Here is a 27,175-nt window from a genome sequence, read left to right as displayed (position 1 = left end):
CTTTAACCAGTTCTTTGACTGATGGCATTTCTGGAAAAATCCCTACTCGACTTGGCTTTTAAACGTGGAACCACGAACCGGCTGCCCAAGCCAAGATGGAAGGATTTGAATTCTCCAGATGGTTCTGGAAGAGGCTGTTTGCTAATTGCAAGCAAATACCCTCGAAAGCCAAACAAAAAATGCCCGCAAGTAAACAGCATGTGACACAGTCCCTTCCTGCCACCACTTAATAGAAACCCAAGACGAGGAAGCTGGGCAAGGAGAGATGGAGCAGCCGCAGCCCTGCCCACCCTACCCACCATCCAGCAGGGGCGGCCAGCAGGGCCTGGGGGCCAGGAGCAGGGGGACCCGAGGGGCTGTGCTGCCTGGCAGAGGGCCCCAGGCACTGCTGGCAAGGTGTCTGAGGCGGCACAAATAACGCTGTACTCATTTATTATCGCAATTCTATCCTATTTTTATGATTATAATGGCAAAACCAATTCAGAGGATTAAGAGAGAAATGTTCAACACCTCACAGTGACTCTTAAAAATATACCATAACATTCCTGCAATGGCTGCCTCCTGGAAGGCGCTGTCATGTGGAACCTCTTGGACTCAATCCAAAGGTCCAGGAAGGGAGTCAGGTAGAATTATACAAATACCGCTTTCTTTGAAAACTTTAGCCTTCAATATCCAGCCACTTCAAGAGCTGAACATCATGCTCTCAGTTTCTATGCAATTGTGCCTCGTCCTCTTTTCATTGCTTTTGGTGCTGCCTGTTGCTGAAGCAGTAGAAGCTGGAGATGCAATTGCTCTCCTGTTAGGTGCGGTTCTCAGCATTATAGTCATTTCTGCTTGTTTAGGGGTATATGCATGAAAGAGAAATGGCCAGATGTGACTTTGAAGGGCCTCCTGAATTAAACCTTGCCATGAAAACTTTTATGCTACTGAGGTTCAGAACTGAGCTTTGGTATCTGAAAGTTTCCAAGAAGCAATACATAAGGTAGTTTCACATTCTTGGTTTTTTCCCTATAAACGGGAACAAATTGATATCCTATGTTAAATGGAAAACAAAATGTTTTCTTCATAACAAATAATGCACTGAAAAATACCATCTGTAATTGTATTTGCTAGTTAGAAGGAGGGCCAAAGAAGCGAGATGGCTGAAATTTGCGTAAGTATTATTTTGTAGTTTCAGAATTCTCAACAGAAAGAAGGAAACTCTTGCTCAGAATCTTAAGAAATGGCTACAGTTCAGTTATAATCACAGTCTCCTTCATCTGTTGAGGACTCTTTTATCCATTTTTTTTTGGATTTTTCTTTTGTTATCTCTGAAGTTACTGTTGTACTTAGATATCAAATACAGCCGGTCAAAAATTAAAACTTATTTCTTTAGGGGTGGAAAGTTTAGAAAATCTATTCAATGTATGTAACACTGAATTGGAGAAAAGATTTAATGTAAAAAAAATACTTTATATTGACACTGAAATAAAGAAGAGATTTAATGTTAAACAAAAAACCTTTATATTAACTGAGTAATATCTACATAGTGAGAAGTACTGTATTAAATATAAACCCATTGTGTAACAAAAAAATCATAATAATAATATTTTACAGAACTAAAATGATTAGTAGTATCATTTTGAAATAAGTTACTTTTGTATCATGGCTACTCTAAGCATGGCTAGTTAAAGAACACCACAGGATAAATAAAAATGAAGATGAAGAGAGAGAAGAATGGCAGACAGAGGTCTGTGTACCCAGATGCCCTGAGCAAGAAATGGAAGTTGTTCTTGACTTGCCCTCAGTCTCCCTGGGTTACCAAGGGCTTGAAGTTCTGCTCAAACATCCCCCACGCCTGCTCCCTCTGACCAGCCACAGGGCCATTCCTCTCTCCTGTCCATCAGGATCATGGTGATCATGATTGTTCCCCAGACACTCCCCTCCACTCCACCCCCTGTAGTCTCCCTACCGTTGGAAACTGCTCTCTAAAATACAAACACAATCCCACCTCTCCAAGCTCAAAAGCCCTTCCATTCCCCTTGTGTTCTCAGTGTAATAACTCAAATCCCCCGCTGGCTGGGGAGACCACTCATGCCCCATTTCCAGGCGGTTTCCCCCCTACTCCCTCCCAGCCAACTCTGACAACTCACTTTGCCTTTAGGGCTTTGCACACGCTGCCCCTTCTGCTAGACTGCCTTTCCCTCTTCTTGTTGTTATATTATTTTTTACTTACTTTTTATTATTTTTTTCAGTAAAATTAAAATTTCTGCATACACTTCTATGAGTTTTAACATGTGTTAAACACCCCTGAATTCACCAGCTGCTACCTTAAAGCACCTTCTGGCTTCCTCTCAGTGAGCAGTCCTGGAGCCACCAGACGAGGCCCTCGGGAAAGTGGCCGGACCCCAGGCCACTTCCGAGAATATGTGCCCATAGTGTGGGGGGACACACAGGGAAGGGCAGCCTGGGGATCACCCACAAACCCTTGCTCCATCCGCACTCTTAGGCTAGGTGATCTGTCAGACACAGGCCTGTGCAGACACATCCAGAAAATACAAGGATTGTACCCCAAACGCCCCAGATGGAAACACTTTAGCAGTCACATCAAAAAATGATCCAAGCAAAGACAGCACAGGTGGCTCAGGACATTCAGGTTTCAAGGAAAGCACTCTGCTTCTACATCAGCACCTGGGTAGGGAGGGAGGGCTACCTGCCGAGGCCTCTTCTGAGGGGACTGTCAGCATCTGAAGCACATTTTTCTCACTGGCCCTGAAACTGATAAGGATCTCATTTCTTTGTGAGGACTATCCCCACCCCATTCCCACCCTACCCTTTCCAACCCACTGTTTTTGGACCAACTCCTACTTGGTCTGGTTGGAGCCAGTGGATTGTTAAAAGCCCTCTGCTCCCCCAGCCAGCCCTGCAGAGCCTGGCTGCAGGAGCAGCTGCCCCCAGGAGGGGGATGCCCACAAGGGAGGATATCAAATTCCTGGCAGGATCCAAGGGCTGGATGTCCTGATTCCCATTTCTGATTCCAAAACCGGTTTAACCTCTTCTCTTTTCTTCAGCTGAGCCTGAGAACCTGAGGGTCTCCCTAAGACCTTCTGCAGGGTGACTGGCTGGGACACCTCAGCATTAGACCTCAGGGGCTGTGGCTGGGTGGGGCTGCCCTCACTCAGCTAGAGTTCAGCAAGAAGGCCCAGGGCACACAGACTGGGCAAGCATCTCCTACAGGCTGGGTATCTCCTGCCTGGTGAGAAGAGAGATCTAAAGGAGTAAGAAGACTATTTTAGGACAGAATCTGTCTACACTTGATCCACACTTAGAGAAGAGTCCCAAAAGCAGCCCCACATCAGATATTAAATGAAATATATTGATGACCTTCTTACTGTTTGTTTTCAGTCCTGACAAAAAGAAAACCTATTTTTGTGGGTCCTCTATAAATCCCCCACTCTTATAGCACCTTTAGGGCACCAAGTGTTTTCACCTCCAAGATTCCTTTTGCTCCTCATAGCAACCCGTTAGTATAAGCCCATTTTACGGATGAGGGGCCTGAGGTTCAGAGCACCTGGAATGCCTCCTCAGAGCCATACAGTAGCCTAGTCTGGCATAAACCTCGTTCTGATTTCAAACCCCATGCCGTCCCTCCACCACTCCAAGCTGCAGCAAAGGGCTCAAGTACATGAAGAAGCTACCGTGTCTGTGATGGGACCTGCATGGTGGAGGGGCTGGGGAGTGAAGGATTAGGAGACCTGGGCTCTAGCCCAGCTCTGAGTGACCTTGAGAAGGTCACACTCCTTCTCTGGCTTTAGCTCCTCATCTAGAGATTCCCCCCTGTGTCTTAACCTCTAGGGACTTTAGCTCCTGGTTCTTCCAAGGAGAACCGACCCATATAGGACCCTCCTGGGACCCCCTCCCCCTCCATGACCTGCCTGATGACATGCTTATAGAAGAATGAAGACAGAAAAGAGGAAACTCCTCCCACACCCACACTCTGGGCCTTCAAAGGTAGCTGCGGTAAAATGTTTGATGAAGAGGCTGAAGCCAATTTGTTCTTGTGAGCTTGCCTGATTTCCACTTGGTCAGGCACTCAGGTCCCCATTCCCATGGATGATCAGAAGCTGGCCTCACGTCATTAAAAACAGACCCCATGCGGAAATGACCTAAAGTCCACAAGCAGGGGAGATGATTTTCAAAATCATGGTACTGAGTATTGAAAGTAGGGTTATGAAGATCTTTTTAGAGATGCAGACATGGAAACTTGCTTTGATAAAAAGTGAAATTAAACAAATCAGACTGCAAAGCTGCATGTTCTGTATAATATCGACTCTCTAAAATAATACTCAGAGTAGAAAATACACCAAAACGATAACCACGGTTACCTGTAGAAGTTGGCAGTGTGGCTGTTATATAAAATAAATATTTCATATATAGATATAGATATAGATATAGTATAATCCCCCAAGGACTAGGAAGAAAACTTTTTTTTAAGTTGGCAGTAATAGGCTTATCTTCTTCTATCAATATTTCTCATCCAAGTTCAAAGTCTTCAGCATACATCAAGTTTCCTACCATTATTATAAAGAAAGTGGCAAGTGTCCCAATTCTAGCTTTGGAAATACACACACCAAGCCCTGGCAGAGACCCACAGCCCCTTCAGGATAATCAAAAATGCCCTCACAGGTCCTGCAGCTCAGTGTTCACTTTGGCAAAAAGACATTTAAGGATTCTAGGCTTTCAGCTTTATATTTCTAACCCAGGCTTTCCCAGCTTATGTACCTTGGATCAGTGAGACAACGGTGTTAAGGAATTACTGAATATTCAAATGAGTTGGGGAAGGCCACATCTCAGTTCTAATGAATTAAAAGGAGTTTCTCTATGGAAGGATCCTCCAAGGAGGCATATAATATGTATCATTTTTCAGCTGAAGTCCATCAAGCCTTCTATTTTAGGACTGTCCCAAGGAGCAGCAGCTCTACTGATGCAGAGACATCTGAGTGAGTCAGTTCGCATACCCTCAGCCCTTGAGGCCTGTGGTTCTCAGTCCTGGCTGCACACTGGGATCACTTAGGGAGCCTTTTAAAAAAAAATCCCTTGGTCTAGGTCCCACCCTGGATTTGGTCTGGGGAAGGTCGGAATCAGGGCTGAGGACCACTCCTTCCTCACACTCTCTTAACTACCAGTGCTAAGAAAAGGTCAACACCAGGCCTGGGGTCCAACCTCAGAATTATTCGGGCATCATCCATTTTGGGAGCTAAATGGCACCTCGAAAGGCATCTAGTCCAATTTTATAGAGGAGGAAACTGAGGTCCCCTAAGGACTTCTGGCCCCCTGCCTCCTCCTATGCTGGTTCCTGTCAATGCCGAGCTGCACTCAGGCCCCCAGGGTTCTGGACCATAGGATCCTTCATTCAGAGAGAGAAGCAAAAGAAACGTTCAGATCTCTGGGGCCATTCTGATACCAGAAGTTGCCCATTGGGCCCTTCTCTCTGGCAAGTGGACCTAGACATAACGAAATCCTGACTCAAGCCCTCTTCCTAACACACCCCAGAACTGAGGATAAGAAGCCAGGAACGTGCTGGCTCAGGAACAGGAAGCCCACCTGATGGTGGAACAATCACTTCATCATGGCGTCCAGAGGCTGCCAGAAAGGCAGGCAGGTCAGGTGTATTCTCCCTCCTGCACCAGCCTCCATCACAGGAGTATGAGAGGCTCTGCCATGGACAGGAGACTCCTCACAGCAGTAATGGCCCTGAGGGGGTGGCCTGGGCCCCTACTCTCTTCTGGCAACACTCTGGCACCTGAACAGGGAATTTTGTTTTAAAAAAAAAAAACTGCACTTTTCAGTTTCATATCCTGTACCTCCTACCACTTTCCTTTTCCAGTTTTGAGATTTCATTATTGATTTCTCTTTAGCAAATTTGAGGGGGGAAGAAAAACCTCTGAGGATTGGGGAGAGGGTGTTATGCAGGTGTAAAGTGAAACACACACACACACCCCACTCCCCTCCCTGAGACCCCAGCTCTTGGTGACCAGCCCTCAGCCTCTGGTCCTGACACCGCCAGGACACCCTGGCACAGAAGGAGCTGTTCTTCCAGAGACCGTCCATTCTACAGGGGAGTTTCTGGGCACCCTTCTCAACTCCAGGCCCACAGCTAAACTCCTTTAGAAGTATCTCCACTGAGTTCCAATCTGCCCTCTGTGAGCCTGGGAGTGCAGGGAACTGCTCACAGATGCACACATGAGAGCCTCTTTGGGTTCCTTCAGAGCTCAAACTCATCCGTGGCTGACACCCCTCAAGGAAGGGCAGTTAACTGCAGGAGCAGGTGAGGGCAGGGGCTGCAGGTAGCTTCTACCAGGAAGTAGAGCTGATCAGCAGCTAGGGGAGCCCCTTTCCTGAGGCTATGCATGGGCTTTAGTTAAGCTGCCTGACTCACAGTCTCACAGGGTCTGTCTTTCCTGCTTGTTGGTGCCTGTGAGCCTTATCAATGGAAGGGCCACGTTCACAAGGTCCCTGGCTTCATAAATGATAGCCCAGGCCATCCAGTGCTCCTTTACCTGCCCTATGGTCCCAGGAAGTGGAGGGAGGTGGGGCACTGGGAGCCAGGCATTTGAACCTTACTAGGGCCAATTTAATTCTATGGTAATAAATGTAAAGCATTACTTCTTAATGTTAAATAAAACATGTTTAAGATAGAAGATAATACAGAATTCCCATGCATTTTTCAGAAGAATAAAGTAACTTCAAAGGCATCTATCTCACCCATCAGAGGCTGCCTTGCATGCCCCATGGAATCTTCTCCTTTCTGCCCTGTGAATTGTACAGAGTTTGTACCGTGCTGCGAGTGGGTTACGGTGCAGCCAGGGTGTATGAGATCGTAAGGAAAGCCCCCTTACTACACTCCTCTCAGCCAAGGGTAGCAGAAAAGCCAACTGCCCCCGTCACGAGTGGAGAAATGAAAGCCAGCGCCCCCCTGCAACCTTCGAGGAACAATTCTAGACCCAGGAGGCAGCTCAGGCGCTGCGCCCGCAGCGGGTGCGCGCTGCCCGCGGCCACCTGTCTGGATGCCCACCCAACCCTACCGCCCGCATGTCCCCTCCCGCGATTCCTACCATGTCCCCCGCGGTGGCTGAACCTGCTGAACCTGCCTCTCCGCGCGCTCAGCCTGCTCTCCAGCTCATCCCACCGCCCCGGGCCGCCCCTGGCGCCGTGGCTCTCCGGGCTTCCCTGGACTCGGGTTTCCCGGACCCAAGAGCCACAACCTCCTAGCGGCCAACTCTTGGGCGGGCGATGCGCGGCGGGATGCTCTGCGGTGGGGTTGGTAGAGGAAGTCTAGACGGATGCACGCGGAATCTGCGGGGCTGCGAGGATCTGCTGTTCTGCGGGAGCCCTCCCGCAGCTTCGAGCCTCAGCGATCAGCTAGGGACGTTTGCAGAGTTTGCCAAGGCTGCCGCGCGTCCCAGCCCAGCCTCCCCACTTCCCCGAAAGCGCCAGAGTGGGGAGCTCCTTTCACAATAAAAGCCCTGCCCCGGCTCGGGCAGCCGCAGCCGCCTGGAGCAGGGGCCCAGGTGCTAGGAAGAAATGAGCTCCGCCTGCCCGCCGGGTGATGAGCAGAGGCTGGTCAGCAAGGCACGCTAAGCAGGGCCTGGGGGCACTGCCGCGATCTCACCTCCGTGGGGTGCGGTGCTCTGGGAGCCCCCCGCAATCCGGGGGTTCCTGCTGAGGGTCGCCAAAACTATCGCTTTCCCCCGCAAAGCCTCAAAAAGACAACTTTACTGGCATCTCATAGCCTTGTTTAAGCTCAATCGCCAAGGGCGGTCTGAAAGGAAATACGGAAGGAAAATCCATTGACCACTGAAGGTCATTAACGATGAACAGTTTTTCTCCTTGAGAACTAATCAGTGTTAGGTCTCTGGAGTAAGCTACGAACACTGACCTCTCCACTAAGGATTTGTAGACAGTGCCTTATGTCCCCTGGGTCATCTACAGTGGGCTGTGGCACAGATCTGGCAGGACCTAAGAGTCTGCATGCTCCTTGTTGGAAAGAGGACTGGGCTTGGAATCCATAGCCCTGGAACTGGCCCCTCTGTTAATAGCTGAGTGATCATCTACCAATTCCTGGACCTCTCTAAAACCTGTGTCCCTAAGTAGCCTAAGTATTCCTATTCATTGTATGAGGCTATCACAGCCTTGATAACAAAACCTGATGAGGACAGTGAAAGAGAAAAAATTTACAATCCAATTTCATTCATAAATATGGGTGCCAAAATCCTAAATAAAAGTTAGTAAATCAAATATGGCAATATGTTAAAAGGGAGGCTAATTATCCTGAAAAAAATGAGTTTATTTGAGGAACACAGGTTGATCTGACATAACCAATCAATGCAATTGGTCACACTAACAAATTACAGGAGAAAAATCATGCTCCAGCCATTTTTTGAAGCTCAGTTTCAATGCCATTTCTGTAATGAAACCATTCCTGAGCCTCTGTGGGAGAATACTACCTATGGGATATCTTGAGTAATTTCCAATCTCTTTTAATTCTATGTATCCCACCCACCCACATTAATATCAACCAAATTAATTTTAGGCCATTTAAAAAGGAAAAGAGTGACATACTTGGATAAGACTTAAAAATAGAAATGGCTTCTGTTGGCTAGGCTTCCCTCTAAACCCCCTCCCAAGTTGGAAGGCTCGGCACCGGCCAGAAACATTTCTCCTAGGGATGGATGTGTCTTGGCAGATTGGCTCTTCCTGGACTGGGACTGGGCTTTCAGGCCTGCATTTCTCCCATCCTAAAGAGAGGCAGGAGTAAGATAAGCCTGCCACCCTAGCAGGAGGAAGTAACCTCAACTGTCGGTGCCCTGATTTACAACTAGGTCCCATACTTTACACTGCGTCCTCCCACAGTTCTCCCGGGCAGAATCAGCTTCTCACCAGCCCTTCTATCTGAAGGCTGTTACATAAATCATAGGGATTCTGCCTCACACTTGACTTATTTCCCCTAAAACAGGTCAAATGGTACATATTTATCAGTCAGAACATCTTAACCAGGTTGTACTAATGGTTCAAAATTATTTTTGAACCTGCTGTCTTTTGAATACACACTTCCTGAATTCTGACAACTACTATAGATTTGGAGTCGTTTATGAAGAGAAAAACCCCCCAAAAAAACCCCAAAAAACAGCATCCACCATCTTGATGCCACATCTCCTGGGTTAACATCTGGGCCCAAAAACTTTTAGTCTGCATGACCGTAGGCAACTTACACAACCACTCCTTCTCTTAGTTAACTCATCTGTTTTATTTGAGACTCCAGAGTCAGCTATGTGCTTACTAGCTATTCTTACACCTTCTTTGGGGAAATGTCTACTCAAATCTTCTGCCGATTTTTAAGCTGGTGTTTTCTTCTTACTAAATTTTAAGAGTTCTTTATATACCAAGGTTACAAAGTACTTTATCAGATAAGTAATTTACAAACAGTTTCTTCTTTCTATGGCTTATTGACTCATTTTTCTAAATACTGTCTTTTTGAAGCACTGTCTTCTGATTAATCCTACTCCTGTTTTCTTTTATGGATCACTTTTTTTTTTAAGTTTTGCTGTTTTTATGGGAGGGTATTTGCCAAAGTCCTCCCTTATCCACTCCAGAAGTCCCACCTCTCACTCTTGTTCACTTTGCATTGGTCAAAACAAGTCTCATGGCCAAGCCTGACTTCAAAGAGTGTGAAGTAAAATCCTCCCCAGAAAGAACAAGTGCATCTTTGGTGAACAGCATTACAAGCTCACTGCCTAAGGGGGTGGTTCTCATATATTAAGCTGCAGGATTGTTTGATACAAGTCAACACTTCCATTCAAAGATCCATCAGAATTCAGGGTTTCTCTCACATTTGATGATACCAATCCACTGGCTTTATCAGTTTTCTCTTTGTCCGAGAAACCCTGTGATCTGGCCATGTTGTATGTACTTTCCTTCTTTGTCCTATTCCTCCAAGTCAGGGAGAAGATATGTCCATTTTGGCTTTGTAGAGCTTCTATTCTACTGAGCTTTTGCAACAAATACTGACATTCTCATCGGCTCCTTTGACAGTCACTCAATAAGCCCTCCTAGCTCCTCCAAACTCAGGAACATTAGTAAAACTTTGCTCAAATCTCCTCTACTTGCTGCCTATGATAAAGAAACCTTCTCAGAAAAGACTCAGGCCCAGATCCATCTACACCAACCTGAAGAAAAGTCCTCAAGAATTCAGGTAAAGGTTGCATGTTGAGATTTATTCTCATCTCTTTTGCACTCTTCAGGTCAAGATCAAGTCACAAAGATAGGGAATTGGAGAGTTGGATGTCTGTGCTCAAATCGTCATCTTAAGTTAAACATTTCTGAATGTTATTTTAAAATATAAAATTTAAACTGGTCCTACCGTATCCCTATTGGCTACAAGTTTGTAGATGCAGTGAAATTTAGAAGGACCTAACCTACTTTCTAGCAATGTTAACAAGATATGCTGTGTCAGTTCCCATTGTGCTACAAAACTCAGTAAAAAATAAACTTCCATTTTTGTTATACTTACACAGGCTTTTCTCAGATCTCAATCTGCCCAGAGCAAAAACTTTATTAAAGTCAAAGCCAGTAACATCGTCCTGTCAGGACATTGTTTCAGGTATTACCAATAACCCTCCAGCGTACAGAGGCCCTTTCGGGGCTTCCCTCCATTACAGCTGCTGGTCTGGTGGCTGGTTCTCTTGTTATGGGTGGCCTCCAATGCAGGTGCTATCATGGGGCGGCACGTTGGACTCAGGTGCCTAATTAGGTCCAAGCGGCTTCTTGGCATTGGAAATCATACCAAGGCAGAGCCCTTGTCCTCACTAAGCAGTGTGTTGCTTAAAATTCATTCAATTTTTAGCAAGTCCAAGTGGCTGTCATTGCCTTGGCACGTTTGCCTATCTCAGCAGTTGGCTTTGATACATACACAGTCAGGTCCTCACATACGCCTTCATTTATGTACCATCAACTTCCAGCCAGCGTGGTTCTTTCCCATCCGCAGGCTGTGATCAAGTCTGTAGTTGCTCTCCCCAACTCTTTCCTTTCCTATTCCTACTATTTTCTGTAAGTGTCTGACTCCTCACCAGAAAGACCTTTGAGTAAGATTTTCAGTCTTGAGTGTGGAAAGGTAGACAGAGGCTGTGACCTCTCCCTCCACAGGCTCCACACGTGGGATCTCGGTCATGCGAGGTCTCTCACTGCAGGCCAGGAGCAGGGAAGAGAGAGCGTCTTGGGATCCTGGACCTCAAAGGTCCTAGCTTGGGGAACAAAGCACCAATAGGGGTATATGATTAAAGTAAGTGGTGCAACCACAATCACATGTGGAGTCACACTCCCTGGGTTTGAATTCTGACCTCTCAATAAACCCCAATGCATTCTTTGTAAAATGGTGACAATAATAACCCCTTACCACACAGAGCTAGTAGAGGATTGAGATAAAGCATATAAAGTCCACAACACAGTACTTGGTTCATGGTAAGCGCTCGATAAATGGTAGTGTAATTATTGTTATTTCTATTATCGTTCAGAAGAGGACATCCTGGACAACCTCGTTCTCCATAAAAGGCCCACTGTTCACATAAAGGAGGCGTCAAAACACCTTGCAGTTCTCAGTAGGAAAGGGCAGGCCACGCCAGCAATTCGTTCTAAGCATCCTCTAAACCTGCCCTCCCACCTCCCCTTGCCTGTTACGCACAACACCTCACAAGGACACTCAGGGCTGCCCACGGCTGGCCAAGTTGTTGACGCCACCACAAGTGGACATCTGAGGTTTCAACCACATAACCAAACAAGGACACTCGGGGAGCCTGATCCCTCTGCCTTGACTCACTCTCTAATGTCACCCTTCTTCACAGCATTCCCTTCACAATACATTCAAGAGCTCATTTAAGAGCGTATCTTTATTGTAGCGTAACAATCTGGGAGGTACAAATTACACAGTTGAAATAAAACACAATTACCCAATCCTAATTAGCATACGGTTTATGCAAGAAGTGTTCTTGGTGGTTTCAGTCATCCCTCTGAAAAATGTACACTACAGCCCAGCTCCTGACTCCTGACATGCTTGTCCAATCACACTACTTCTCTCTCCAGGGCCTAATGGAGTCCCTTATAGCCCTCAAAATCGCAGGAAAAGCAGTGCCCTTCTACGTAAGATACTCTGATCATAGGGCTGACCAATTCACCTCAACTGCTCAACCCACTAACCTGGCAGGTTCCTGATTTGATCCATAAAGATACAGTCTAATGCCTTGCAACTCAAAGGATAGTTTGTGGACTGGTATTTGCCTGTGAACTGTTTCTTATAGGACTACAGGTGCAGAAATTGAGAATAAATGTTTTTTAAATATATAGAGCGACTTGATGCTGCCAAGACATCCAAGCAGATGATGAGTCAATTCGTCTCCTACAGGGTTTATACCATTTTGAACTCATGTGATGAACTGCATGTAACATGAACTGTGTATTAGTCATGTGCCATGTCGCACAATGTTGATGAAAGATTGGTCGGGAGAGTGGGAAACGAACTCTTTACCACGGGTAGTCTGAGAAGCACTGATTGAAACTCTCGGCTCGGATTCCCAGAGCTGATCCAGAAAAGCTTATGATACTGATTAGCTTTCTTACTGATTTCACTGGATAGCTTTTAAAACACGAATGGCCAGGGAAGGGGGCAGAAGTAAAGCACAACCATCTTTTTATTTTTTCAACAGAGCTTTTAAAAACAGAGCAGAACTGCAATGAAAGTCTACAATCCTCACAATTATTTCATAAAAGACCATTTTAATGCTAAAAAGGAAAAAGGACAATTTGAGTGTAAGTTTCCAGTAACTGTGGGCCATCCTAGGTGAACATACACAGCTCCACCTATACATCCAGACTTCCACTTCGTTTTCCTCATGTCACGGGGAGGTGGAAATGTTGTCATGGACTTGCACCAGTCCACAGACTCCCATTTAGGAACCACCAGTCTATCTAGTTTTCCTGGCTCCTTTTTTACCCACCCTTAATTCTTCCCATGCCACAATGACCTTGCTTCCCCTGTCAAGGATGAAGTTCAAACTCCTTAGCATGGGATGCCAGTTTCTCAATGACCTAGAGTGCTGTTCACCTCTCGTGATTAATTCTCAAGATAACACCCAGTATCATGCTAAACATTTTCAAGTCCCTAGCATGTTCAAATGGCTCAGTGTGCCTCAGACACAAGGAGTTCTATGCAGGCTGGTCACTACAAATATGTAAGATTAACAGAATCATGCTGGCCCCAGTTTAATATACAGGACTGGTTAAGGTGAGAGTTAGTCTCCTTTATCTCCTCCTTGGCCTGGTTATTTCCCTCTTAATACCCAGATCTCAAAGACAAGCATCCTTCTCACCAGATAGCCAGAACTCTGCATGAACTGAATTACTGATCATCTATTACTTGCAGTGTGGTTACCAGGTAATACATTCAGGTCACAAGCACCACGGTCCAGGCAGCAACCTGACTCTCTTTTCTTTACTCACGGTTTCTCTCCTCTAGGCCCTTCTCTAAGCAACAAGGCTGCTTTCAGCTACAGGATCTTGTTCTAAATTCACACTCTCTCCCTTTGGATAAAATTGTCTCTAAACAGGTTGTGACTGTCCTGGCACAGGATCATCAACACCTGGCTCACTTGTATTTTTCTAAACTACAGCTTCCCCCCAAGCATAACCTTTGGTTGCAACACAAGAAGGTAACATTTGGAAGATACAAACAAGGTGGAACACAGGAAAGGGAGGCCATCAATCACCCTATTTCCTGAAAATGTCATTATAAACAGCTAACCTATTAGGCTCATACCTTTTCATAGTGAAGCTACACTATCCTATTATGGAGAGAGGGAGACAGACAGACAGGTAGAAACTAGACAGCAAACAATCCTTTGGACCAGAAAAGATGTACCATATGGAAAAATAACAAACTGACCTTTCCTTTAATAGATCAGTCTCCTGAGAAATGTCAAATGAATCCAGTGGATAGTACTCAGTTGCATGGGGCAGCCCTGATGAAACTGCCCCTTGAAGAAGTACAACTGAGGACCAGCTCCCATTTAATACAGGGTTAGAGTCCCCTGAAAGGTCCAGGCATAAACAACTCTCTACAAGGTCTATTTCTTACAGCAGTATCTTCAGTTTCTACTTAAATCTCTTCCTCTCTGGGTTGAATTGCTCATTTCTATCATCTCTTTAATCATCTATACTCAACTGGTCACCCTATACGTTCATTTACAGTGGAAATACATCAAAACTTCCTGGCTTTTTTTTCAATCTGGTCTTTTAGAAGTGACAACTTGGCTGCAACAGTTGAAAATAAAAATACAAGATCACTAAGCGGGGAGGGACCCCAACATATAACTCAATATCAAGTGTAATGTGGCCATCTACAGAAAAGGTGACAATTCAAGGTGGAAGAGGGTGCACAGAAGACAGTGCGTAAAGGCAGTATCAAAGTTGCAGATTTCAAAGGGCCTCTTTAAGTCCAGGAAAGATCAAAGGAGTGGGGGGCGGGGCATCCGAGGAAGCAGAAAGAGCAAGGGCTGTGAGGTAGGAAATGAGAGAGCGTGCAGTGTAGAGGAGGGGGAGAAAGAAATGATCGAGGCAGAGGGAGCCCTGTGGGCGAGAAGAGATGCAGGGCAGGATGGGTGTGGCCTGAAGGGGAAGACTATCACCTGCACTTGGGCGATCGACACAGGAGCCTCAACCATTTCATTTAAATGCTTGTCTCCAATACTCTGATGGTGAATACAATCTGAATTTTAAATAAAGATTTTCCTGCAATCCTTCCATCCATAGTGTCCTCCTTTAACATGGAGCCTGTGGTGTTGCACTTTCAATCCTGCACTTTGTTGGAAATCTGCCTTGCACGTGTGGATTTGCTGATGTCGACGCAGACTGCCTTTCTGCCTGAAGGCCTTCCCACATTCCTTACGTTGATGGACTTTCTGCCCAGAGTGAATTTTCTGATGCTGGACAAGGTCTGAGTTCTGAGTGAAGCTTTTCCCACGCTCTTTACATCAGTAACGTCTCTCTCCAGTGTGTAGCAATTGGTGGTGAATGAGCTGTGCGTTCACATGAAAAGCTCTGCCACACTCCTTATATAAATACGGTTTCTCATTAGTATGGTTTCTCTGATATCGAATAAAAGTATTTTTCTCACTGAAGGCCTTACCACAGTCCTTGCATGTAAAGCGTTTCTCCCCAGTATGAACTCTCCGATGATGAAACATGGTGGATTGGAAAACGAAGGCTTTGCCACACTCCTTACACTCATGGAGCCTCTCCCACGTGTGGATTCATTGGTGTTTGGTGCACTGGGAGCTGGACCTAAAAGCCTTGCCACACTCTTTGCACACGTAGGAACCCCAGTGTGGATCCTTCAGTGGTGCATAAAACTCGAGTTGAAGCTAAAGGCTTTGCCGCACTCCTTACACTGATAGGGCTTCTCTCCAGTGTGGTTACTCTGATGCTGAAAATCGTCTAAATTATGATCACAATGTCTGTCCCATACATCAGATTTACAGGAAATCTGTATACCTGGAACCTGCAGGTCTGTTTCACACCAAAAACACACACTGATATTATTTTCTGATTTATTCTGCAGATGGATTCTATTTGCTATAGGAAGTTTCTCACCATTAACTATCTCCTTCACAAAATCTCTCTTACTCATTCCATCCTTTGCAAAATTTCCTCTACACCTAACTAACTTGCCCTTGGATGCACAGGTATCTTGAATATCTCTCCCTCAGATATTCACCTGACCCTATGCCACAGGATTTGTGTTTATCAGAAATTATGTGTTTTGAAGTCAAATGTTCATTCTTAGCCCAGATTTTTCCATCTGATAAGAAGAAATACATGAAAATTCCACCTCTCAGCATTGCTCGAGGGAACTGGATCAGGGGTTAGCAAACTCTTTCTGTAAAGGGTTAGACATTAAATATTTTAGGTTCTGCAGGCCATGTGGTCTCTATTACAAGTAGTCCACTCTGTGGTGTAAAAGCACCATAGACAATACGTAAATGAGCAAACACGACTGTATTCCCAAAAACTTTATTTATGGACACCGAAATTTGCATTTTACATCATTTTCTTGTGTTACAAAATAGTATTCTTCTCTTGGTTTCCTTCAACCACTTAGAGGCCATACAACAAGAGACAGGTGGTGGGCCAGACAGACTCTCCCCACAGGCCACAGTTTGCCTGAATTAATCATCAAGTAATACTGGTATGTCCTATTAGTATGCAGCTTTTACATACTCAGAAAATGCCTTTAGAGCATGTAGGGAGCAAGACAAGGCAAGAAAAATCTCTGGATCCCGAGAGAGGAGCAAATTTTATTAGGATTAGAAGTCTAAAAGGATTTGAGAGAAAAGATGGCCTAGAGGATAGGAGAGTCAGTGAGGGAAGGGTGGGCAATAAAGGGATGGGTGACAGCGTAAATGCCAAGAACAGAAAGGGATGAGAAAGTGACAGAGAGGAAAGGGAAGGAATGGAGAAAGAAGTGGGAGGGTTAAAGTTAGGAGATAATCTCATGAATCAATCAAGTGAAAAAACAACAAAGAGTATCAAGTAACTCTGTGTAAAATGTTATGGCATAAATGAGAAAAGTATGAGTTTATCCCTGCTGTCAGGAAGCTTGTAATTTGTTTGGGAAATATAAGTAACCTACATAAAAGAGCTGGAGAAATAGTATTAGGTTAGGAGAACACAGATCTCACCCACCACCCAAAATAACCCACAAATCATAACGTAACCAAGACTCTGCCGTGCCAGACTGGCTATGGGTGGCTATTTCCCAAAATGTGGTCCTTACATTGTCTGCATCAGAATCACCGGGAATGCTCTGTTCAACAGGTAGATTCCTGGGCTATAGGCTGGACAGGACTGAGCCCTCGTTAGGCATTTTAGTAAGTTCTCTGGTGAAACCTTCATACACCATCATTTTAAAAGAGCTGCTCTAGGAGAATGCACTCAGATTTACTTCATCAAAAACAGTTTGCAACATAAAAGGACAATGAGGCACAATCCTACTGAATTAATGATCTGTGAGTTCCTAATGGATCCTTTCTCCTGTGAAGTCTCAGAAATATGATGGCAGAAGTTCCCTCAGAATAAAGACTAAATGCAGTAAAGGGAGGCAAGTAGCCAGTGTCCCAGCACTCACCCTGATAAATGCCCCTCATACCATCTCTAGACAAACCACCCTGAAGATCCAAGTCCCATGGCTCTCCCCACTCTAGCCAAGAAGCATCAGCAAGTCTAGAAAAGGGAAATCCTGCCAGGGGCTAAGGACAAACCAGGGAGACAGAGGATGAGAAGTAAAGCCCATTAAAAGGAAAGCAGACACATATGGGTGGGAATTAATGTGAGTAATGGTGATTGCTAATAATTACTGAGCATATACTATGTGCCAAATACATGGGGTACTTACTTAACTGACAGATAAGACAAATACCATTACTGTCCCCAGTTTAGAGATGAGAAAAATGAAAACAAAGTCACAGAGCTCATAGCCAGCACTCTGCCTCCCAGGTCTGTGCTCTCAAGCACTCTGCCTTTAACATGCAGTGCTGAACAGAACTGCACTTTTCCAGCTTCTCCCCTGCAGCATGCTAGGGTGAGGAGAAGCCCAAGGAGGCGGAAGGGAGGGAAGGGGAGGGGAGGGGAGAGCAGGGGAGGGGACGGGAGGGGAAGGGGAGGGGGCTAGGCCTCCGCAGTCTACCAAAAATATTACCTTCCTTTGAGGTCTTACATGTCATTGTATAAGTTCATGACAACTTTCCACATTTCTTTATATATCCAAGTGTTTGAAAATAAAAATGACTTTTAAAAAATATTTATCAATAAGGTTGGCTAAGGCTATACTTTCATGTCAGAAAGCAAGAAAGTTTTAAAGACAAATGGAATCATGTTGAAAAGATATATAATATATTCAAAAAGCAGTTATATAAAACAATATGTACTTGAAATTATAGAAATGTAATATATCTGACACTAACAGCATAAAGGAGGTAAGTGGAAACAAGGCTGTACTGAAATAAGGAAGTAACACCATATGGTAACTCATATCCACAGGAAGAAATGAAAAGAATCAAAAAAATTAAGAAGAAGGTTAATAAAATAAGTTCTATAAATATACAAAATTTTTAATAAATTCTATAAATATAAATTCTATCTTAGCTCCTTCAAAAAATATAAACTAACATAAAATAGTAATTTAAGAATAAAAATAAATTTTTCTACCTGTTCTGTTGGTTAGCTGACAGATAATACTGCATTGGGCTTAACAATTTTGTAAAACTGAGGGAAACTGAAAAAAGGTTATCACACATAATAAGTAAGGTCCTTAGAAAAATGTTTCCACATATCCCCAGGGATAAAAGGATCCCATTGTGTGAGAAACTGAAGCAGGGAGTTGTGTACTACAGTTTAAGGGGATGAAAAGTGATGAAAAACAGACCAATCGGAGTGTGATTAAGGATCCCAAAGTACTCCATAACGCAGGGCACAGAGAACACACACCTTTCGTTTTGATGAAATAAAAGCAAAGGGCATTCTTTGCTTAACCCACCTGGAGAGCCGGCTTTCCCGCTCCTTCTGCTTAGGACTCTCTGTGGCTGGGTGAAACATGGCTCCTTCCCTCGCTCCAGATGATAAGTCAGAGCTGGTGTAGAAGTGGGTGATGCTGCCTGACAGGAAGAAGACACCACACCATCAGGAGCACAGTCACAAGGGTCAAGCTCAGCCTATGGCCACAAGAAGAGCCAGAGGGTAGGAGAGTAATTCCTGGGTGGACTGGGCAAGATGTACCCTAAAGACGTACAGGCAGGGGTCCTGGGAATAGGTCTCGGTAGTCCTCCCAAAGAAGCCGGGAACACTCTGGGAGGCAAGTTTCTATTTAAAGGGAAACAATATGCTTTATCTTCTTTGTTAAAGAATGGAAAATAACTGTGGAAAAGTTACATGGCTCCTAGGAGCAACTCTCACAGCGAGACTAAGGGGCTGGGTTCCTTCAAGATAATCTGGAGGTTCAATACTAGGGTGAGGGTGCCAATATATGGCTCTAGCCCTGCTGTACCCAGAGAATCACCTTTAAGGCAGTTACAGACAGGGAGGGTGGCTTTTATGGTGTAAAAAGAAGGAAAATCTTCTTGAAGGTCAAATAGACTCCAGGGCTCTCCATATCTGGAAACTCTTAACATTGCCAGTTGAGGTCAGCTAATAGTTATAAGAGAACCCTTTAACTTCTGAGGGCCCAGAGAGACCAGTGGCAGAGAGGCCTTACCCAGGAAGGCCACAGCCCCATGGTTCTCCAGCATCACATCCCTGTACAAGGCTCTCTGAGCAGGCACCAAGCTGGCCCATTACTTCTCAGTGAAGTACACAGCCACGTCCTCAAAAGTCACTGATTCCTGAAAAAAGTTCCCACTATCCCAGGCCTCAGGACTTTGTCAGTGAGAGGCTTGGGAAGGGCACCTACAATGACATGCATTTAGTATTGGGTTCCTCGTGTGCCTGCAGGGCTTTTGTATAAAATCTGAAAGGTGCAGAGCAAGAGGACAAAAATTAAAGGGCAGCCAGCCAGAGTTCAGCATATTCACCCAGTTAGAACCAAATACATCTCCATTATGAGCTTCCAAATATATACAACCTCCAAATAGACTACAATACAGAAGATGGGCTTGGGCCTGAGTAGGGAAGTACATACATAGAAGAAAAACTAACAAACAATGGGATATGACTGCAACCTTAGCTCCAAGCCCCTCCCAATTTTGTAATACATTTGGGTGGTTATTTGGGCTGCTCATACTGCTGTCATTTCCCAATTCTGCTTTCATCCCAGTTCTTCTCTCCTTCTTGTCTCCTGCTCACTACCCCAGGCACAATGCTCTCAGATTTGTCTATGACTCCCCACCCCCTCACAGAGGTAGTGAGGTTAGAGAGGCATAGGAAAGTACTGTTTAATTGGGGAAGGCTAGAGAAAAATCTGTTTATCAAAAGACAACATTAAGAGGGTATAAAAGCAAGTCATGGACTGGGAGAAGGCATGTCATAATACATATATCTGACATAGGACTCATATCCATAATAGTGAACCATAACTTGGAGAAAAAAATGACACACAATGTAACAAAATATGGGGAAGATATCTGAACAGGGACTTCACATAAGTGGACATCCATGTATCCAATACACATGAAATGGTGCTCTGCATCATGGCTTAATGGAGAAAAGGAAATTTTAAAACCCCAATGAATCAAGAATGAATGACAAGTATTTGCAAGGACATGGAACAACTGGAACTCTCATGTACTTCCAGTAAAAGTATAAATTGGAACAACCCTTTCAGAAAATCATCAGGCAGCATCTACTAAAACTAACCAAACGTATCCTATGACCTAGCTATTTGTCTCTTAAGATATGACCAAGAAAAATTAGTGTATATGTTCACCAAAATGAATATACAAGAATGTTCACTGCCTTCTTATTCACAGTAGCCAAAAACTGGAACAATCAAAATGACCATCTACAGTAGAATGAATAAATAAAATGTGATATAATATATAATGGAAAGCTATTTGGCAATGAAAAAGGACAAGCTACTGCTATGTGCAACAACACGAGTGAAGTTTACAGACATAAAGCTGAGCAAAAGAAGGCAGACACAAAAGAGTAAATTTTGAATGATTCCATTTATATGAAGTTTAAGAACAAATAAAACTAATCTATGATGATAAAGGTCAAAATTAAGGTAAACTTTGTGATGGCCTTCTTGGGAAGGGGCATGAGGGAGCCTGTTGAGGCTCTGATAATGTTCTATGTCTTAACATGACTGATGGTTTTACAAGTGTATGTATTTCTAAAATGGGAGTTTATACAGTGAGTTGTATGTATTGTAAATAAATTATACTTCAATAAGAAAATAAATTTATACATTTTATATATATACATATCAAAATATGTCATATATTTTTATATACATATGTATACTTATATATGCATATATAATTCATATACACATATATTCATATATACTTGTATACTTTTATATACGCATATACAAAGGCATACGCACATACACATAGGTGCAGGCGCAGAAGGAACCCAGCTCACCTGGGGCCTGGCTCTTAAGGTCACTGCTGTCATCATCTGACCTCATTCACTTCTGTCTTGGAGAAGGGTAAAACTCTCAGGACCTGAAGGTAAAGAAAGAAGCATTAGTGACAATAATTTACTGACCACAACTCCTGCAAATGTTTGACTCACCCTTTTTTGAAGCTACCTGAACTACTATTCATCAGTTATCGCCTTGTATCAGTGGCAATTCTCATCTCACAGAGGTGAGATACTAGGCATAAAGGGGAGCACAGAAGCAGAAATCATCTCAATAATGTAATTAGCATACAATTTCCTATGTACATATTCAGCTGACCGGTTCAGCAAATGGATGAGAAGAGGTACTGATGAAACCATAATTTTTGATACTCCAAGGAAGGCATCCTAGGAAAGAGGACAGAAGAGGAAACTAGGGTGTATAGTAGAGAGTGTTACTGGCTGAAAAGAAAGCTGGAGCTCCAGTTAAGATCTCTAGAATCCACCCAGTAGAGACAGGAATGAGTCACATAAAAGAAACTCATCAAACATTATAAGACCTCAGAATCTCTTTTTCCTCTTATGTTACTTAAGATATTAGGACAGGACAGTTTTATTACATAGGTAATAAAAGTCAAAACAGAATTTGAAAATACTTTATTAGGATTATCTTGGTGTCTCCCTACTACTATATTTTCCTCTAAATGCAGATTGATTATAAGATTTCAATTTTATAAGAATATTGGGGATAGATGGTGAGAAGAAAAACATTGCCATATTAAACGATCCAACAACTGCATGACATCTCAAATACACCAAGCTCTAAACATTATTGAATCAGGGAAGCCAAGCAATTTCATTTCAAAACTAGTTCCAACTTCCTTTCTAGGTCAGTTAATTAGTTCATCATTAGGAAGTAAGCCTTCTGCAATTTAGTAGAGTGAATCAGCAAGGTTTATGCATTAAAAGTAACACTTAAATACAAATAGCTGCCATTTGTTAGACTGGACATCATTAACAAACATAAAAGTGCATGTACTAGTAAAACTTAAAAACAACTCTATTCTAACTTCTTATCGCAGCTTGCTTTAGGTCTCAGGGTCCATCAGACAAAGGACTTTATACCGTCAGTACACTGCCCGTTCCTCCACTGACCCTTCTTAGTGAATCCAGAAAGCTATTCAGAAAGGAAGAGGAAGCTGAGGCTGTCAGAGAAAGAGAGCTGCCAGGGGAGGCTAAAAACCACACCTCAAACCCTTGATAGTTACAGGATTCCAGTGGGGGAAAAAAAGGCAGTTAAAAGTGTAAACAAAAAAGAAACTACAATGCCAACCTACACAAGTAATGTTGCTAAATTCATGGCCGGCTTCTGTCCAAGAGTAACAAAAGTAGTGATTCACACTGAGTAAATAGGTACCTCTTGTATACTCTAATTCTCTTAAATCATGATCCTGTCATCATATCTGTAATATATGTCCCTTACAGTGGATATTAATATTACTGACATATTAAACAAACGGACTTAAGCAAAAAGGTGTGATCTGTACAGCTGACAATCTGTGAAATGCAAATCATCTTGAAGTAGAACAGCGGCAGAGACCACCCTACAAAACACAAAACACTCCTACTTTCCTTTGGGGAAAACTATAGCTATGGAGTTGAAGCATAAATAACAAGCCCAAGTGGGGAACAAACCACAACACAACACACTTCACTAGTGACAGGGACCAGATGTTTTATCTGACCGAATACAAACCTTAACAATTAGGTTATGAAAATCAGTAAAATTTAAAAGAATGTAATGAGAAGAATGAAATAAAGAATGCAAAGAGAACTACATCAAGAAATCTTTCCACCTAAATGTCCATCAACAGATGACTGGATAAAGAAGATGTGGTATATTTATACAACGGAATACTATTCAACCATAAAAACCGGCAACATAACGCCATTTGCAGCAACATGGATGTCCCTGGAGAATGTCATTCTAAGTGAAGTAAGCCAGAAAGAGAAAGAAAAATGCCATATGAGATCGCTCATATGCGGAATCTAAAAAAAAAAAACCAAAAAACATAAATACAAAACAGAAACAGACTCATAGACATAGAATACAAACTTGTGGTTGCCAGGGGGACGGGGGGTGGGAAGGGACAGACTGGGATTTCAAAATGTAGAATAGATAAACAAGATTGTACTGTATAGCACAAGGAAATACATACAGGATCTTGTGGTGGCTCACAGAGAAAGAAAATGTAACAATGAATGTATGTATGTTCATGTATAACTGAAAAATTTGCTCTACACTGGAATTTGACACAACGTTGTAAAATGACTATAACTCAATAAAAAATGTTTTTAAAAGGGGGAAAAAAGAAATCTTTCCGTATCTCCATACTGTACATAGGATATTATGTGCTAAACATTTGACAGATATTAGGTACTTGATTGATATAACTCATCATGAGATTTTTAGATTAAACACTCAAATTGCCCAATCCAAATCCAGGGCACTAGGTTCTCCAATTTTGTGGACCAAGTAGCCTCCATCCTGGGAGAGGAAAAAAGCAACCATTTCAGTATTCTCGAAACTTTGACTGATCTATGGATAGTAATAAGCTTCCAGACTGGGCAGGCCTGTCAAATAAAATGAAAAAAGTGATCACAGACCGATTTCTTCGGACCGCCTGAGAAGGGAAAAGAGCATTAAGTTGTACACAAGCTTTGGGGTAGTGCCGGGTGGGGTCTCTGCAACCGGTGCAAGAGGGGGCCCGAGTGCCCAAGGAACGTGTTCTCTGTTGACAGGTGTCCTAGAGATTGGTTGACACCTTAAGGACTTCGCTGGCAGCACCTGAATTTGTCAGTACACGCTGTTTCAGGACGAGAAACTAGCGGGCAGGAGCCTGCAGCCGGCGTCCGGGGCCCGCCAGCGCCTCCTCCAAAACTGTTGAGCCCAAGCGTTGGCATGGAAACCCCAGCAGCAGCAGTAGCCGCGCCCGTCTACCCCGGGGTCCTTCCCGTCCTTCTCAGGCTAAAACAGACCTGCTCACCGTGGGCTCTGGGCAGCCCCTGCAGCTTTCCAGTAAACACAGGCTTGGAGCGCCACTTGCCGGTAGTCACAAAACAAACCTGCACACGTGAAAATAAATAAATAAAAATGGCTTGCCGGAAGTACGTCATCACACTGCGTTGGGGTGCTGGGGAGGCCCTGCAGCTTTCCAGTAAACACAGGCTTGGAGCGCCACTTGCCGGTTGTTGCAAACCAAACCCTCACACGTTAAAAAAAAAAAAAAAGCTGTGTCGGAAATACGTCATCACACTGCGCTGTCAACACATACTTTCCCTGAAGTTCTCTCTAGCAATCTTGGAGGACCCCACAATCTCAGTGGTATCTCCTTCTAGTTCCCGCGAGACTAGACTAAGTTAAAGAGGTGGGGTGCAGGGTAGGTTTCTGTCTTCCTCTCAGTCTCCGGGTTCTGAGTCGAACCTAGCTTACCCAGGTTACCTGCTCCGAAACGAGGCTGACTTTAAGGCGGAGCAAGAAGCAGGTCATTCATTCCACTAGATATAGGGTGAAGGGGCAGGGCCCAGCCAGGGTGATGAGCAACGGAGCCGAAAAGGGCATCTTTCCTCTTGGAGGACAGGCCCGAACCCTGCCCCGTGGATTTCCCACCTGATGGTAGGAATACCCTCCTTTCAGGGCCTAGAGGAGTAATCAGGGTCCTGGCGGGAGATCTGAACCAGGGTGATGGGCTGGCCTGGACAGGATGGGGACCTCAAGACAGAGGAGTCGCCAAAACGTTTGCTGAATGAATGAAAGTTGAGGAATAGAGCAGCGATCTTACTATACATCCAGAAGACGCCTAGAATGTCAAAAAGGCTGTGCTTTTCAGTCCTGGTTGGGAAAGCCAGTATGAATTGAGGGAGGGTCAAGTACAGGAAATGAGTACAGTCCCTGCTAGAAGCTACACACAGTCCGGCATACCTTTACTTACAGCCCTGAGCAGTTCAGCGAACTTCACTTGTCCACTGCCAGATGTCCTCATTTGTCTAGTTCCTACCCAGCCATGTGATGCCCCACATGGGGCTTACAGTTTACAGCTCTTTTTTCTTTTTATCTCACACTCTTGCTCACCCACTGTTTCCCACAAAACAATTGTACTGCCAGGAAGCTGGATTCAGAGGGGCATCCAGGTCTCAGCCATGTCCTACTGAGGCCAACAATTTCCCCGGATCCGTGAGGCCTTTGTGTGGAACCCTGGTCAAATCTTTTCAAGGTAATCGCAAATCCTAATGGTCTGGATAACCTGGGAGTTTTATAGGAGCTCCTCTGTTCACCTCCAAAAGACCTTTCAATATGGGAGAGCAGGGGTTAGGATCTCACTCCCCGCTCAAAGAAACAGTAATCACTTACATGGTTGGGTAGGCACACCAAGGCAAAATCAAAAGAACCTATACCATAGTGGTTAGTATAATACTTATTTTAAAACCGCAATCTAGTCTCAGCAAAACATCAACCCAAATCAATGCAATTTGAATATTACTGAATTTGAGTGTTCAGTTTTAATTGTGTAATAACCTATAAACTGTCAACTGAAGTAAAATCACACAATGTGAGAGTTGTGAGTTGTTTTATTTGGGGCAATATGAGGACTATAGCCCAGGAAACAGCATTTCAGATAGCCCTGAGTAACTGCTCCGAAGAGGAACAGGGGAACGTCAGTATTAAAAATGATATTAGTGAAGGGGGGCAGGTACATGCAGTCAAGCACACATTTTGGCAGAGGCTTGCTGTTAGTCACACGAAGCAGATGTCACCATTAATGATTTTAGTGCTTTTCTAGATATGAGGAAACCCAAGAATTAGGGCTCATAAAATCTTCTCCAGAAAATATCTAACTATCTGGGGGCCTGTTCTGCATGTTTTTTCTAGAGCATAGAGTACCTCATTTCTGGTCTCCACTCTCTGAACTCCTTTCAAGGAGTGTTGAAGGTCAGCGGCTGCAGGCGCTCATTATTTAATCCAAGCAAAGGCAGACAGCAAGTGCCACCCTGATTCAATCCTTTGAGAGGCAGATGGCAAGTGCTGAGTTTTAGTTGGCAAACATAAGAATTTATATCAATCTTTAAGGGTACAATATTTAAATACCTTTTCTTACAAACTTTACAAATTCTTAAGCATCCAATTGCTTTAAATAAAACCCAAATTAGCATATTTTTAGCCATTTAGAGCCTGCCTGCTTTGCATATTGCTCGTGAAACTGCACCTAATATCTTCTAGCCACGTATAAGACAAGCTGTGACCATAAAAGACTCCAAACTACTCTGCCCTTCAAAACTCTCTGACCCAGAGACTCCTGCCTTGCTGTTGAGCGACACTGCCTAGACAAGTAAGCCTCCTTTCTCATTTGCTTTCCCCTAGAATTCCCTTGCCTTCCTCCCTGCTCAGCTGCCCTCTTCAGTGAGGGACTTCCCCCTCTTACGCAGTCAGTATGGAGGCTGCCCAGTGACTATTGTTGTGCACTAGCGCCATCTTGTGGTTTTGTCTTTCTCTTTTTTTTTAATGTTTTTTATTAAGGTATAGTTGATGTACAACACTATGTAAGTTAAGTTTCATGTCTTGTCTTTTTCTTGATCATCCCCCAAATCCTAGAACTCACCACAGAATTGAAACAACATAGATCTTCTTGCCTCTTCAGTTCTTTAATACTATTTATTGAATGCTGGTTACATCATTACTAAAGAAATTGCATCATTATGCCACCCACAAATACTGGCTTCCAGTGACATCCTCAACAGTTATTACAATGACTGCAAATACAAGACTTACACGGAATATGCAGGAAAATATGAATTATAATGTTTTCTGGTCATGTTACATTTACCATTTGGAATGTGATATAGCATAATCATTGAATCACAGATGTTACAACCATGATTTCTCTTGAACTGCTGTCTTAGTCCGTTCAGGCTACTAAAACAAAATGCCATAGACTGGGTAGCTTATAAACAACAGAAATATATTTCTTACAGTTATGGA

General features: G+C 43.8%; 2 protein-coding genes and 1 pseudogene across 6 annotated transcripts in view; 1 reads left to right on the top strand and 2 right to left on the bottom strand.

Annotated features, from left to right (window-relative positions):
- Positions 1 to 24,268, bottom strand: part of GASK1A (golgi associated kinase 1A) — a 61,240-nt gene extending 36,972 nt beyond the window's left edge. The window contains exons 1-3 of one of the 5 annotated variants that reach the window (XM_015236357.3): positions 24,178 to 24,268; positions 21,160 to 21,242; positions 18,617 to 18,734 (exon numbers count right to left, since the gene is read on the bottom strand). Coding sequence is in view for 1 of the 5 variants with exons in the window: in XM_015236355.3 (XP_015091841.2) it covers positions 7,095 to 7,097 (3 nt within the window). In the remaining 4 variants the exon portion in view is untranslated. Of the gene's footprint in view, positions 1 to 7,094; positions 7,461 to 18,616; positions 18,735 to 21,159; positions 21,243 to 24,177 lie in introns of those variants that run through there. The other 4 variants (XM_072941073.1, XM_072941074.1, XM_072941075.1 and 1 more) reach the window with 4 other exon arrangements.
- On the top strand, positions 698 to 856 carry LOC116284005 (small integral membrane protein 30-like). The gene has a single exon (XM_072940871.1). The coding sequence runs from the start codon at positions 698 to 700 to the stop codon at positions 854 to 856; it is 159 nt and encodes a 52-aa protein (XP_072796972.1).
- On the bottom strand, positions 11,546 to 19,364 carry LOC140686659 (uncharacterized; annotated as a pseudogene).
- Positions 24,269 to 27,175: the final 2,907 nt, after the last annotated feature.

This window comes from Vicugna pacos, chromosome 17 (assembly GCF_048564905.1).
Source record: "Vicugna pacos chromosome 17, VicPac4, whole genome shotgun sequence".
Classification (NCBI taxonomy): domain Eukaryota; kingdom Metazoa; phylum Chordata; class Mammalia; order Artiodactyla; family Camelidae; genus Vicugna; species Vicugna pacos.
This window is presented reverse-complemented; position numbering and strand designations above follow the sequence as displayed.

Excerpts from the sequence above, each read along its gene's own strand:
- LOC116284005 (XM_072940871.1), top strand. The coding sequence starts at position 698 with ATGCTCTCAGTTTCTATGCAATTGTGCCTCGTCCTCTTTTCATTGCTT.